Source organism: Antedon bifida, chromosome 8, assembly GCF_963402885.1.
Source record: "Antedon bifida chromosome 8, ecAntBifi1.1, whole genome shotgun sequence".
Taxonomy (NCBI): Eukaryota; Metazoa; Echinodermata; class Crinoidea; order Comatulida; family Antedonidae; genus Antedon; species Antedon bifida.
Genome location: NC_136233.1, coordinates 1,975,116 through 1,991,586, shown reverse-complemented (window position 1 = coordinate 1,991,586; position 16,471 = coordinate 1,975,116). Strand labels below are relative to the sequence as shown.

Here is a 16,471-nt window from a genome sequence, read left to right as displayed (position 1 = left end):
CTTATGGGCCTAAAAACAATATTAATAACTAAGAATATGCCTAGCAATATTAAATATATACAGTAGTAAATAAAAGATAGTGTGTAAAATAATAGGTAACAAATTGAACTCACGATTATTCACAAACACAATATTACTGGTTGTATGAATCATAATTTCGATATGTTCACCGTTGTATTGAATTGCAAGTATTGATGTGTTTAACCGTAAATACAGGGTTTGAAAAGTATCATCGCTGGAATCAATCACGTTTGAGGTCAATATTTTGATTTATAAAAAACTAAAGTTTTCCTATTGCGGAAAACTGTTTTTAGAACATAAATAATATGATTGATATGATTTTTATTTTCAACGAGAAGAATATAGTTATTCAAAGTATTAAGTAAATTAAATAGGACCTAGAATCATCATAGTAGGAGACATAAACAAGTGACCATTTCTGAAACAAAAGAAGCTAAAACATTTGTCAAAACATTATTAATAATCTGTTTAACCAAACATATCCATACGTACACTCTATCTAGTGGACAGTATGCGACAAAAACAGATGCACTAACACGCCATACTTTGCGCCACAGATTGCTCTTATCATAACGAATATTTTGTCTAATTTAAGTAAAATGTATTTTCTATAGCAACATACATTAATAATGTAGAAGATAATCTAATTAGCGTCATGTTTACATCGACAATGCTCAATTTCGCCGTCACTATTTACTTAGAGCGTTATGTCATATCATATTAAGTTTAATTAACTTTCATAATTAATTTAATTTAAAAAAACATATCATCCAATTCATATTGTTTTGTCTATATTACCTTTCTTTTTTTCTAATTTACTGTGTATTTGACAGAATATAACATCCCTACTTAGTCAGTTAGTAGGCCTAATTCGTGGTTGAAAATGTTATTTAAAAAATATAGATGAAACCGAATGATGTTTAAGAATCTTAACATTATTATCATGAATAAATGTCATTTAATATGTTATTAGGTGATCATTTAGAATAAAATGATCACCTATTGTTATTGTATAAAATCTTTATTATTATTAGGTGATCATTTAGAATAAAATGATCACCTATTGTTATTGTATAAAATCTTTATTATTTTTTTTCTTTTTTTTTTTCTTTTTATTGTTTCTGTACACTATTTTGTGTAACAATTATCTCAAAAAGTTTAATGTCAATGATTACAAAAATTTCAGAATATCTTTCAAATAATATAACTTAATCCTAATAAGCTTTCCAGCATGATCAATCATCCGTGACGACATTTATACGCCATTTTGCGAAATCACATTATCAATCATATCTCCATAATTCATTATCACATATTAATGAAATTCACTACACGTAAACTTCAGATCAAGGGTAAAAATATTAGCAAATAAAAACGCACGCGCACGTAGATTCATGCGCGTGATATCGCGCGTTAAAAATTTAAAACGCTCAAAATTAAGTTTTGATCAATTTAGAGCATGAATTAGGCCATTTGCGTGTTTCAAAAAATTACTGCGCAAAAATGCGTTTTTGCGCGCGCGATACTTAAAAAGCGTAAAAAATATGAATTTTTTTTACAAATCTCATTCTACTCACCATCCTTAGTACATTCACCAAATTTGAGTCAGTTCCGACTTAAAATAACGCTATACGAGCATGTTAAAAATGACAAAATGCGCACATTAATTTTACAAAAGTTCTGAAAATGGTGAAAAATAAAATGAAAATAATTCTTCAGAATGCAAGATGACCCCCGATTTTTTTTACTTATTCTGGAAGCCATTGAGTTGTAGATATGAATTCATGTACACATTTTACGTACAAAATGTTTTGACGTCATCAAATGGCCACTTGAATTTAAAAATTAGGATTTGTTATCTTTTTGTGTAGATTATCACATTCAACAGAGCGCATCTTGGTTATGTGTGCTCGAATTTCGCACAACTTTCAGTATGTGCTTGCTTAATTAATTATCTTTATCATGAGTTGACACTATCTTCATTTTAATGACGTCATCACGCGTAAAAACTTGAATAACGTAGGCCGTGTAATTTCACCTTCGCAGTAAATTTGAATATCTTACAGCTCTTCAGAATTGAAGGTTACCTTGATGATTATAATTTATTATGAAAGCTGATGAAATGTAGATATTAATTCATATAAAAATTAAGCCTATCGGATGTTGTGACGTTAACATATGGCCAGTTGAAGTGAAAAAGTAGTTTCTTCATATTTTTCGTCAAAGTTATACACAATTCAAAGAGCGCGCACAGCGCTTCTACGTGCCAAATTTTTTTCCAAATCTTATATTTTTTTGCTCAATTAATTATCTTTCGAAATTGTCATCTTAAAGTTTAGTTTGATAACGTCATCATGCCAAAAAATTAGAACATGTGTGTCCCGTAATTTCACCTATGCTACACTGTATATAGATATACAGTATATACTGTACATATTGTATATGGCATATAGGCACAACTCAGCACTATAAGCATATAATAGGATGGCATACATCAACATTTTCCGATCGTATGTTAACGTACGTGCATGTTTAAAAAAAAATTAATTTCAGTAAAATGATAAAAATGATCACCTATAATTCGTCAAAGTGACGAATTAAATTCTAGTTTTTTTTATTTTTTTTATTTTTTTTATTTTTAGGTGATCATTTAGAATAAAATGATCACCTATTGTTATTGTATAAAATCTTTATTATTATTTTTCTTTTTTTTTTTCTTTTTATTGTTTCTGTACACTATTTTGTGTAACAATTATCTCAAAAAGTTTAATGTCAATGATTACAAAAATTTCAGAATATCTTTCAAATAATATAACTTAATCCTAATAAGCTTTCCAGCGTGATCACTCATCCGTGACGACATTTATACGCCATTTTGCGAAATCACATTATCAATCATATCTCCATAATTCATTATCACATATTAATGAAATTCACTACACGTAAACTTCAGATCAAGGGTAAAAATATTAGCAAATAAAAACGCACGCGCACGTAGGTTCATGCGCGTGATATCGCGCGTTAAAAATTTAAAACGCTCAAAATTAAGTTTTGATCAATTTAGAGCATGAATTAGGCCATTTGCGTGTTTCAAAAAATTACTGCGCAAAAATGCGTTTTTGCGCGCGCGATACTTAAAAAACGTAAAAAATATGAATTTTTTTAACAAATCTCATTCTACTCACCATCCTTAGTACATTCACCAAATTTGAGTCAGTTCCGACTTAAAATAACGCTATACGAGCACGTTAAAAATGACAAAATGCGCATATTAATTTTACAAAAGTTCTGAAAATGGTGAAAAATAGGTCTTTTTTAAAATGAAAATAATTCTTCAGAATGCAAGATGACCCCCGATTTTTTTAACTTATTCTGGAAGCCATTGAGTTGTAGATATGAATTCATGTACACACTTTACGTACAAAATGTTTTGACGTCATCAAATGGCCACTTGAATTTAAAAATTAGGATTTGTTATCTTTTTGTGTAGATTATCACATTCAACAGAGCGCATCTTGGTTATGTGTGCTCGAATTTCGCACAACTTTCAGTATGTGCTTGCTTAATTAATTATCTTTATCATGAGTTGACACTATCTTCATTTTAATGACGTCATCACGCGTAAAAACTTGAATAACGTAGGCCGTGTAATTTCACCTTCGCAGTAAATTTGAATATCTTACAGCTCTTCAGAATTGAAGGTTACCTTGATGATTATAATTTATTATGAAAGCTGATGAAATGTAGATATTAATTCATATAAAAATTAAGCCTATCGGATGTTGTGACGTTAACATATGGCCAGTTGAATTGAAAAAGTAGTTTTTTCAAATTTTTCGTCGAAGTTATACACAATTCAAAGAGCGCGCACAGCGCTTCTACGTGCCAAATTTTTTTCCAAATCTTATATTTTTTTGCTCAATTAATTATCTTTCGAAATTGTCATCTTAAAGTTTAGTTTGATAACGTCATCATGCCAAAAAATTAGAACATGTGTGTCCCGTAATTTCACCTATGCTACACTGTATATAGTGTACATATTGTATATGGCATATAGGCACAACTCAGCACTATAAGCATATAATAGGATGGCATACATCAACATTTTCCGATCGTATGTTAACGTACGTGCATGTTTAAAAAAATTAATTTCAGTAAAATGATAAAAATGATCACCTATAATTCGTCAAAGTGACGAATTAAATTCTAGTTAGGTGATCATTTAGAATAAAATGATCACCTATTGTTATTGTATAAAATCTTTATTGTTTCTGTACACTATTTTGTGTAACAATTATCTCAAAAAGTTTAATGTCAATGATTACAAAAATTTCAGAATATCTTTCAAATAATATAACTTAATCCTAATAAGCTTTCCAGCGTGATCACTCATCCGTGACGACATTTATACGCCATTTTGCGAAATCACATTATCAATCATATCTCCATAATTCATTATCACATATTAATGAAATTCACTACACGTAAACTTCAGATCAAGGGTAAAAATATTAGCAAATAAAAACGCACGCGCACGTAGGTTCATGCGCGTGATATCGCGCGTTAAAAATTTAAAACGCTCAAAATTAAGTTTTGATCAATTTAGAGCATGAATTAGGCCATTTGCGTGTTTAAAAAAATTACTGCGCAAAAATGCGTTTTTGCGCGCGCGATACTTAAAAAGCGTAAAAAATATGAATTTTTTTTACAAATCGCATTCTACTCACCATTCTTAGTACATTCACCAAATTTGAGTCAGTTCCGACTTAAAACAACACTATACGAGCAGGTTAAAAATGACAAAATGCGCAAATTAATTGCATCAAAGTGCTGAAAATGGTGAAAAATAAGGCCTTTTTAAAATGAATATAAATCTTCAGAATGGCAGGTGACCCCTAATTTTTTTAACTTATTCGGGAAGCCATTGGGTTGTAGATACATATTCATGTACACATTAGACGTACAAAATGGTATGACGTCATCAAATGGCCACTTGAATTTAAAAATTAGTAATTTTTATCTTTTTGTGTGGGTTATCACATTCAGTAGAGCGCATCTCCGTTATTTGAGCCCGATTTTCGCAAAAATTTTAGAATGTGCTTGCTCAATTGATTATCTTACTCATGGGTTGTAAACATTTTTATTTTGATGACGTCATCACGCGTAAAAACTTGAATAACCTAGGTCGTGTAATTTTAGCTACACCATACATTTGAATATCTAATAGCTCTTCAGAATTAAAGGTGACCTTGAAGATTATAACATATTATGAAAGCTGTTGAAATGTAGATATGAATTCATATAAAAATTAAGCCTATCGGATGTTGCGATGTTATAATATGGCCAGTTGAAGTTAAAACGTAGTTTTTAGATTTCTTTAGTCGAAGTTATACAAATTTCAATGAGCGCGCATTGCGCTTCTACGTATCAAATTCTCTTCCAATCTTTATATTTATTTGCTCAATTCATTATCTTTCGAAATTGTCATCTTCGAGTTTATTTTGATAATTCCATCATACCAACAAATTTGAACATGATGTGGGTCCCATAATTTTACCTATGCTACACTGTATATAGATATACAGTATATACTGTATATATTGTATATGACACATAATAGGTACAACTCAGCACTATAAGTGTATATGCATCATGTCATAGGATGGCGTACATCAGCTTTTTACGATCGTATGTTAACGTACGTGCATGTTTAAAAAATGTTAATTTCATTAAAATGATAAAAATGATCACCTATAATTCGTCAAAGTGACGAATTAAATTCTAGTTAGGTGATCATTTAGAATAAAATGATCACCTATTGTTATTGTATGAAATCTTTATTCTTCTTTCTGTACACTATTTTGTGTAACAAATATCTCAAAAAGTTAAATGTCAATGATCACAAAAATTTCACAATATCTTTCAAATACTGTAACTTAATCCTAATAAGCTTTTCAGCGTGATCACTCAACCGTGACGTCATTTATACGCCATTTTGTGAAATCACATTATCAATTATATCTCCATAATTAATCATCACATAATAATGAAATTCACTACACGTAAACTTCGGGTCAAGGGTAAAAATATTAGACAATAAAAACTTGCGCGTTTCAAGGTCATGCGCGTGAAATCACGCGTTAAAAATTTAAAAAGCTTGAAATTAAGTTTTGATTAATTTAGAGCATGAATTAGGCCATTTGCACGTTTTAAAAAATTACTGCGCAAAAACACGTTTTTGCGCGCGCTGTACTTAAAAAGCGTAAAAAATACGAATTTTTTGTACAAATCGCATTCTACTCACCATCCTTAGTACATTTACTAAATTTGAGTCCGTTCCGACTTAAAATAACGCTATACGAGGAGGTTAAAAATGACAAAATGCGCACATTAATTGCATAAAAGTGCTGAAAATGGTGAAAAATAAGGCATTTTTAAAATGAAAATAATTCTTCAGAATGCACGATGACCCCCAATTTTTTTAACTTATTCTGGAAGCCATTGAGTTGTAGATATGAATTCATGTACACATTTTCCGTACAAAATGTTGTGACGTCATCAAATGGCCACTTGAATTTAAAATTAAGTTTTTTTTCTCTTTCGTCATATTTTATCACATTCAATAGAACGCATCTCTGTTATTTTGTGCCCGATTTTCGCTCAAATTTTAGTATGTGATTGCAAAATTAATTGACTTTCTCATGACTTCCCACTATTTTATTTTTATGACGTCATCACGCGTAAAAACTTGAATAACGTAGGTCGTGTAATTTCACCTTTGCCGTAAATTTGAATATCTTACAGCTCTTCATAATTGAAGGTTACCTTGATGATTATAATTTATTATGGAAGCTGATGAAATGTAGATATGAATTCATATAAAAATCAAGCCTATCGGATGTTGTGACGTTAACATATGGCCAGTTGAAGTTTAAAAGTAGTTTTTTCATCTTTTTCGTCAAAGTTATACAAATTTCAAAGAGCGCGCACAGCGCTTCTACGTGCCAAATTCTCTTCCAATTCTTATATTTATTTGCTCAATTCATTATCTTTCGAAATTGTCATCTTCAAGTTTATTTTGATAATTCTATCATACCAAAAAATTAGAACTTGATGTGTGTCTCCTAATTTCACCTATGCTACACTGTATATAGATATACATTATATACTGTACATATTGTATATGGCATATAATAGGCTCAACTCAACGCTATAAGCGTATAATAGGATGGCATACATCAACATTTTCTGATCATATGTTAACGTACGTGCATGTAAAAAAAAAATTAATTTCATTAAAATGATAAAAATGATCACCTATAATTCGTCAAAGTGACGAATTAAATTCTAGTTTTTCTTTTTATTGTTTCTGTACACTATTTTGTGTAACAATTATCTCAAAAAGTTTAATGTCAATGATTACAAAAATTTCAGAATATCTTTCAAATAATATAACTTAATCCTAATAAGCTTTCCAGCGTGATCACTCATCCGTGACGACATTTATACGCCATTTTGCGAAATCACATTATCAATCATATCTCCATAATTCATTATCACATATTAATGAAATTCACTACACGTAAACTTCAGATCAAGGGTAAAAATATTAGCAAATAAAAACGCACGCGCACGTAGGTTCATGCGCGTGATATCGCGCGTTAAAAATTTAAAACGCTCAAAATTAAGTTTTGATCAATTTAGAGCATGAATTAGGCCATTTGCGTGTTTAAAAAAATTACTGCGCAAAAATGCGTTTTTGCGCGCGCGATACTTAAAAAGCGTAAAAAATATGAATTTTTTTTACAAATCGCATTCTACTCACCATTCTTAGTACATTCACCAAATTTGAGTCAGTTCCGACTTAAAACAACACTATACGAGCAGGTTAAAAATGACAAAATGCGCAAATTAATTGCATCAAAGTGCTGAAAATGGTGAAAAATAAGGCCTTTTTAAAATGAATATAAATCTTCAGAATGGCAGGTGACCCCTAATTTTTTTAACTTATTCGGGAAGCCATTGGGTTGTAGATACATATTCATGTACACATTAGACGTACAAAATGGTATGACGTCATCAAATGGCCACTTGAATTTAAAAATTAGTAATTTTTATCTTTTTGTGTGGGTTATCACATTCAGTAGAGCGCATCTCCGTTATTTGAGCCCGATTTTCGCAAAAATTTTAGAATGTGCTTGCTCAATTGATTATCTTTCTCATGGGTTGTAAACATTTTTATTTTGATGACGTCATCACGCGTAAAAACTTGAATAACCTAGGTCGTGTAATTTTAGCTACACCATACATTTGAATATCTAATAGCTCTTCAGAATTAAAGGTGACCTTGAAGATTATAACATATTATGAAAGCTGTTGAAATGTAGATATGAATTCATATAAAAATTAAGCCTATCGGATGTTGCGATGTTATAATATGGCCAGTTGAAGTTAAAACGTAGTTTTTAGATTTCTTTAGTCGAAGTTATACAAATTTCAATGAGCGCGCATTGCGCTTCTACGTATCAAATTCTCTTCCAATCTTTATATTTATTTGCTCAATTCATTATCTTTCGAAATTGTCATCTTCGAGTTTATTTTGATAATTCCATCATACCAACAAATTTGAACATGATGTGGGTCCCATAATTTTACCTATGCTACACTGTATATAGATATACAGTATATACTGTATATATTGTATATGACACATAATAGGTACAACTCAGCACTATATGTGTATATGCATCATGTCATAGGATGGCGTACATCAGCTTTTTACGATCGTATGTTAACGTACGTGCATGTTTAAAAAATGTTAATTTCATTAAAATGATAAAAATGATCACCTATAATTCGTCAAAGTGACGAATTAAATTCTAGTTTGTTTTGATTTTGGTTAGTTAGGCCTAATTTTTCATTGAAAAAAGAATACTAGGTGATGTCAGCACATTGTTTAATATTTCACAAAAATGTTCACGATTTTACTTCGTGTCATACTAAATATAATGTAGCAATAATGAATTGTGGTTTTCAATTTTATTATTAATAATTATTATTAATAATAAAATTGAAAACCACAATTCATTATTGCTACATTATATTTAGTATGACACGAAGTAAAATCGGTATCGGTATTATACCTGTGCCATGTACGTCGTTGAGATGTTTATCAGGATATGTGTTACCTCCTTGATGATTACGACGATGTGTATACAGAGTTAATCATTGACATGCTATATTGGACAAAAGACAAATAGACAACAATCTGAGACACATTTAAAGCATTCCCTATAATATCTGTTCATGTATTTCTTCTATTTTATTTGGAAAGGATTCTAATATCCAGTCAATCGGCCATAAGAAGATAAAAACCAACTTATGAAAATCAGTAATAAACGTTTGTACCGATATGTGATCTTTTTTCTTGATTATGCAAATTAATTGTTATTAAAACAATTTTATTAGAAAATCAAATTGGTATTTTTCTAACCAGTCCCGCTGGTACTAGTAATTTCTACATGCTACAAAAAACATTTCGAGATTTGTTTAATATTGTGGTTGATACTTATGGGCCTAAAAACAATATTAATAACTAAGAATATGCCTAGCAATATTAAATATATACATTAGTACTTGTAAATTAAAGATAGTGTGTAAAATAATAGGTAACAAATTGAACTCACGATTATTCACAAACACAATATTACTGGTTGTATGAATTATAATTTCGATATGTTCACCGTTGTATTGAATTGCAAGTATTGGGTTTGAAAAGTATCATCGCTGGAATCACATCACGTTGAAAAATAAAATAGCGATGTTTGATAGCTTAATCCTCTCCGACACGCATCGATAAAATCATGAAAGCTGAACTGTGTTTTTCTCTCATTTATTAATGCGGCAAAAAGTGATTGTAACAGATTTCTTATATTATAGAATAAACATAGTGTGTTGTTTACTTGTTCTTCCTTGGTTTCGCTGTTTATTATATATTTTATCATTATAAAATGGTAGTATTATTATTGCCACTTTCTAAATTGTTCACTTGTCCGATAGTTTCCAGAATTCAGCTCGATTCCACTATCTAAAATTTGTGGTAGTAAACTTTCCTACGTAATAATTAGGTGCAAAGGTTATTCTATATTAAATAAACGTTCGTGTTCTGATGTGTTATAAATAAAAAGTAACATAATCATACACATACGACCGAAAGCTTAATATGGTTATTTATAATTTCAATTTAATTGTTTGCACTCCGTACGCTTTAACTTCTGGAATTAATCACATGATCATTATACCCTCTCGTTGAAACTTGATTCTTCCTGAGCATGAAGCCATTGTTATACATTTTTAACTAAAAATTGCGTATTTCAAAAGCGTTTTAATATCGAAATAAGAATTGAATGAAATATTTGACTCGTTTCGAAAACATTTACAGACATAAACGAATGATTAGTATTTAAGATACAAAGTGGCTTATTATATGGCTTCTTGGTAACTGAATGATGAAATGTGTTTATTTTTTCGTTCTTTCAATCTAGCCTATTTTGGAAATAGTGTTTTCAAGAGATTGTGCATTGACTAGAGGAAGTATTCCTTTCTTGTATGTGGAATTCTCCCATCGAGTCAACATAACCTATAACTTGTTTTTGGTTATCTTTTTTCCCAGCTGAAATGTGAAACGAAGAATCACCCTGACCGTAAAGAGACATTTTAACGTCAGTGTAACTTGTTACTTTATCAGCCTCCAACTTGGTCATAAACGCTTGTAGTAGTCTTCGTAGTCCAGCCTGTTCTGTTGTTTGTTCAGCTCCTTCATTTCCACAGATTTTAAGAATGATATTTGCCAGTGCACGTTTGTTTATTTCGTCGACCCGAAACTTAAAGATAAAAAAAAATAACTTGTTGTTAAAAATCATGTTAGTATTGCTAACTCAAAATCTACTAAGACAAAAGATGTTATATGATATGATATCTACGACCTCCGCTTTCTACGACTATAACTGTGTACGGTATATGTTTAATCACTAGATACTATTTTACATCAAAAAGGAGATATTTAATAATACAAATTTACTTTGCATTGTCTATGCCGACAATTTGCACATATAATGTATAATAATGTTCCTTTAATCAAATTAAAACTATTAAAATATAAGAAACCAAGGCTATTTTATTCTAAAACATTACACTGAGTAGAACTAATGTTTATTAAGACCTACCATAACTTCTTCGTGTTTTTTTTCGTTCTGGTGAACCATTATAGTGGACTTGACGCGATTCGTTTTGAATGTAACTTGTTCCCCATTCAAACCACAGAATATTAGTTTCAAGTTAGAAAAACCTTTTTGTCGAAACGAACTTGTAAACTTTTTCCAGTATGCTAGGAGTTTTGTCCAATCTTCAGAAGGATTATCACGTGAGTCAGCGGACAAGAAGTCGTCAAAAACACGAGACATATATCTGTGATTTTCTTCGTCGGCAAGACACGAACAATTTGGAATCTCTATCTTCAACTACAAATATGCAATATAGGTACTTTAGAGAACAAACAATACATTTACATATATATATTGTACGGAACTTCACAAAGACTAATATTTATCATTTGTGTTTGTTTACAGGTAAGCATTAATCAAAACATATACGGTAATAGGCCTAATGATAAATGTTTGCTAAAGACCGTAGATTAACATTTAGACTTAAACACAATACTCTAGCCAATACATGTATGTAATTAATAAAACTTAAGAAATATAAATGCTATTACATTGACATTTATTCTTCTTTTACTTGGTATCTTCACCTTCAACGTGTACTCAGCAACTGTCGCTTTGCACACATTGGTATTCGATGTAATCGTACCGACGCTGTCTCCAGTTTTTGCTTGAAGAAAATCTGCGCACTTGTTTGCAAATTGATTCAATTCTTTGTTCGTTCGATGGTTTATTTGATCATTTGCAAATTTCTTAAGTTTACTGGCACTGAATTCACTTTCTTTTGGTTTCTATGAAAAATAATGAAGGGGTAATGGCGTCATACGTAAGTATTTTTTTTTTACTAATTGCGAACAATTCAAATTAAGAAAGGTAAAAAGGTAAAGGTCCCGTATTCAAGTCTGAACATAGGGTAACGAGCTCATTTTACTAAGCCTATGTATATTATGTGGTAGGGTGCCCAGTTCCTTTCCACGCCGCCTTATCCTCCCTAGTATTTTCAACCAGGTACTCATTTACAGCTAAGTAGACTGGGAGTTGTCGGGAATAAATCCCAGGTCTCTCTGTATGACAGTCAAGTGTCCTAACCACTAATAAAATAGACCTAAAAAGCAAAAACCCAAGCTGAAAATATATTTAAAGATGTATTGTCCCCCTGAAAAAATAATTCTTAAAACTTTTTTTTGTTGAATATGCCATTTTAATGTCACATAATACTTATCCACTTTATCCACTTTGACCAAAAAAATGATAAAAAATGATTTACAGTACTTGAAAAACTGTAATTTAAAGCAAGCCACAGCCAATGGTGCCAGCCAATGGGTTTTTGGTTGAAATCAACCATTTATTTTGTCATTTTGTACGCCTAAGTGAAAACATTATTTTGTTTTCGTTTTTTTTTCTACGAAAGTAATTTAAATAACTTATAATAAATTTTAATAACTTTATTAAAACTACAAAATGGCCTATCCAAAGCCTGATTTAATTAATCTTAATTGTGCATTTTAGTGGGGATATACATCAATAAACAATAAAATGAAAATAAACTTTCTATGTAGGCGATACTACAGTTAGTAAGCTAACAGTAACTATATTTATAACTATACATTTCGTAGGCTAACAATAACTGGCCTACGTTATTTTTTTTTTATTTTATTCACTTTCCACCAAGTATAGGCCTACAATAAACAAAATACCATGTGGATTGCAGTGTGTAAGCATTGTGAATGTGGCTCTCGAACCACATAAGCATAGGCCTACACATGTAAATTGAAATAAATAACATATATACAACCTAATAATATTAATAAAAAAGATGTACAAAACGTATATAAAACGTCTACAGTTTGGGATAGTACGCATATTCAAGATAATAAAATCTCTAATTTAAAAAAATCTCATTTATACCAATATTGTACATGCCAGTAAATTACGACGATGTTCATTCATAATTATAAATTAAAAGTAGAAATAAAACAATTTAATTTTTTACCTTATTGTCAGCAAATGATTTGGTATTGTGCATTTTCTGAGGCATTGTCGTAGAGAACTAGGCTCACCTGAACTAAAAGAAGAATTGAGTGAAGCCTACTGTGTGCCAATATATCGTAGATTATATCCTCCAGACAGTCAATATTCAATATTTGTAATGACATGACCAGGGAGTGAGATTACACTGCAAACAGATAATCGGACATAATATAATAAAACGATCGAGTTCACGTCATTTCACACAAGACTGAAAACTCGGCAGACAACATCTCTGCTGCTAAACATTGTTCTTTTGAGCTGAATCACCAAAAATAATTTAAAATGTAAGTAATTTTTAAATAACAGGCTATACAATTAATTTGGTCACATGATGGCCGGCTCTAAATTAAAATGTACATGATTTTACAAATCCAATAAGCTGTGTCTATGAGGATAGGCGACAGTGACGGACTCGTTTGAGTCTATATGTCGTCCCTCAAAGTGCTTTCCCGATTGAGTAGAGAACGTGCAACAGTACCGTATAACGCGAACTGGGTCTACAGTTAAAATTTAAGTAGATCGATTTTTTGCCATAATCAATTTTACTGTAAAATATTGAACTAATCCGAATTAGTTCCGCACCTAATTTCTTTACGAATAATTTAGCAGCCATGTAAAATCTGGACTAGATGATACCCTGTCACAATCGGAGGTTCGGTGTCCCAGCTGCATATAAGTTTTAAGTTTGATATTTATTATTGTCTATATTTTGTTTAGACGAAACCTGTATAATCGATTAATGTCCAGCACTATCATCAAACATGACACAGGTAGGGTATTACGGACAGTTTTATTGCCAATTTTGTCAAAAAGAATCTAGTTTTTATTCCCAGTGGCATCCACTACAACTGGGAGAGTCTTTAAAATTCGCAACATGAAGTGACATATTCTGGTTCGAATCCTGACATGTCATATAATCCTACAAACAATTTCCAGTTATATTCATTTTTCAAAAATGGATTCGCGCTGAATCATAAAATAAAATTAGCTAAAATTTAGAAAAATACATTTTCTTCACAGCTAGTTTTACTGCCGTGCTTTTAACAGCTAATTTAGAAAAACATTTTGATTGATTACATAGTAATTAGACAATAATAATAGACTTACGTCCTTATTTTATTTTGAAGATAAATTGTGGGTATGAGATTATGGCTGCAGACATTCATCGATTACGCTATTATGGTATAGAATGCGGATTTATTGATGAGGCTATGGCGCTGCTAATGGCCAACAGCTATTGGATCTTTGAAAATGCAGAAATTGTTATAGCTTCAAATCCAGGATACGTATTATATGCAGGCCGTAGATCTAATAAATTTGGAGTTTATAAACGCGGAAACGTGTACACATGGACTACAAGAAGTAGAGGTTGGCGGTTATGGATGAGGGACAACATATGGAAACCGGTGAAAGAGTTTGTCGTTAAAAGAGTGATACGATCTGTGGTGGGATATCTTGGCGGCCGTTTTTTAAAAGCTATTGGATGGTGGTGATTTATTTTTGTATTATAGAATGTGTAATATCAAATAAACAAAGGCGAGTCAGAATGAGACACGAATAAAAAAAACTTTAAATGCCAATATTTGATTTATAAAAAGAAAAGGACATAGGCCTATATATTAATGAATTCGAGAGGCTGTAAAAACTGGCGTTGTATTTTAACACGTTGTGATGTTTAATTATCAACGGTAGGTGTTAAAATAGCATATTATTAACACTTGGTGTGTTATCAGTGCCGTTCAATTTTAACACCATGGTGTTTATAACGATCATTGTATTTTAAAATAAAGTTTTACATGGGAAATAATATACATAGGCCTATGCTATGATAGGCCTTATTCATTTTAGTGATTTAAAAACATTGGTAAACCTATGAATATGAATTTCAGAGCTACGAATATCTCAGATTTTTTCCTGTTTTGTTATATTTACTCCGTGAAAATATTTTATTAACGCATGACGTTTAAAGTACTCGTTGAAGTTTCTCACTGTTTAACGCATAGCGCTTGCAGATAAGTCACATGATCACGCGTCGCGCGCGAGCGAGAGGCCGGCCGGTTAGAGCAAAGATTGTATAGCGCCGCTATACAATCTTTGGTTAGAGATTCAGGCGCCATTGTTTTCCATTGGTGAGGAGCGAGAGAATCGGAGATCACAATCACTGTCACAAGTGACATAAAGTTGTGTATATATTTTGCAAGTCATTCTTACTTTTCCTTTGTTTTCACTATTTGAACCTTTCTTTTGTTTTAGGAAGCTATTGTGTGAAGCCAGTGGAGCAGAGTTTTTGTGTTGCAGAGAAGGATTGTGTGGTGTTTGCTGATTGGAGGAGAGGTATGAGAGTTAAGTTAGTGTGTGAGTTGCTGATTGGTGGAGAAGGATAAGGTGGTGATATGTGGATAATTGAGGGAATTTTGAGGGAGATGGAAATTGAGAGGAGACAGAGAAGGAGGGCTATGTTATGTTAAGCCAGAAAGGGATAGGTGAATATTGATATGAGAAACTAAGACGTACAGGAGAAGAAGTAATAGAATTATGGTGATATAGAGCTGAAGCAGAAAGGAAATAAAGAGATATACATGAAGTTAATAAATTGTGAGTTGGAGATAATTATGGTGATATAGAGCTGAAGCAGAAAGGAAATAAAGTGATATACATGAAGTTAATAAATTGTGAGTTGGAAGTAATACTATAAGGCTGTACTTAAATGTAGAACTGTTAATTGTTGAGATTACTGAGGATTAATTTAAATTGTGAATGTAAATTGACGGAAGAAATAACTGTTGGAAACAGCAGACGTTGTTGCATGTAAAGAATTGTTTGTAAATATTGAAGAGTAACTGGATTGATACTGATATTATTTTACGTGGAAAGGAGAAAGAAATAATTGGTCGGGGAGCGGATTGCAGGGCAGAACGACATCAAGAAACATTTTAACTTTATATTTGATTTATTTATATGTCAGAAAATAGGAAGAATTATAATTGATAATACAAGCAGAACGGGAGCAGAGGCGTGGGAGTTGTTTAGTTGCAGAATCGTTTTAACTTTTATCTTTCTAATTTGGTTTTGTGTCAGCGTAGGAGAGAAGGCAAGAAGGAACGATATTGTGGACATTTATTATTGTTTAATTATTCATCTTGTGATATTATTGTATTTGAAAGGGGGGTTTCGGGGATTTATTTAAAAATAAGAAGATT

At 31.3% G+C, this 16,471-nt stretch overlaps 1 protein-coding gene across 1 annotated transcript; it reads right to left on the bottom strand.

Moving 5' to 3' along the window:
- Positions 1-10,586: 10,586 nt before the first annotated feature.
- On the bottom strand, positions 10,587-13,278 carry LOC144850489 (uncharacterized). The gene is made up of 4 exons (XM_078707770.1): positions 13,234-13,278; positions 11,795-12,031; positions 11,247-11,540; positions 10,587-10,904 (listed from the first exon to the last, which is right to left on the bottom strand). The coding sequence occupies exons 1-4, from the start codon at positions 13,276-13,278 to the stop codon at positions 10,587-10,589; spliced, it is 894 nt and encodes a 297-aa protein (XP_078563896.1).
- Positions 13,279-16,471: the final 3,193 nt, after the last annotated feature.

Bases quoted from the DNA above. Each gene is read 5' to 3' on its own strand.
- LOC144850489 (XM_078707770.1), bottom strand. From the start codon at position 13,278: ATGCCTCAGAAAATGCACAATACCAAATCATTTGCTGACAATAAG. The intron at 11,541-11,794 runs GTAATAGCATTT...GCATATTTGTAG, and splicing joins AAAGAAGAATAAATGTCAAT to TTGAAGATAGAGATTCCAAA. The intron at 10,905-11,246 runs GTAGGTCTTAAT...TTTATCTTTAAG, and splicing joins AAAAACACGAAGAAGTTATG to TTTCGGGTCGACGAAATAAA.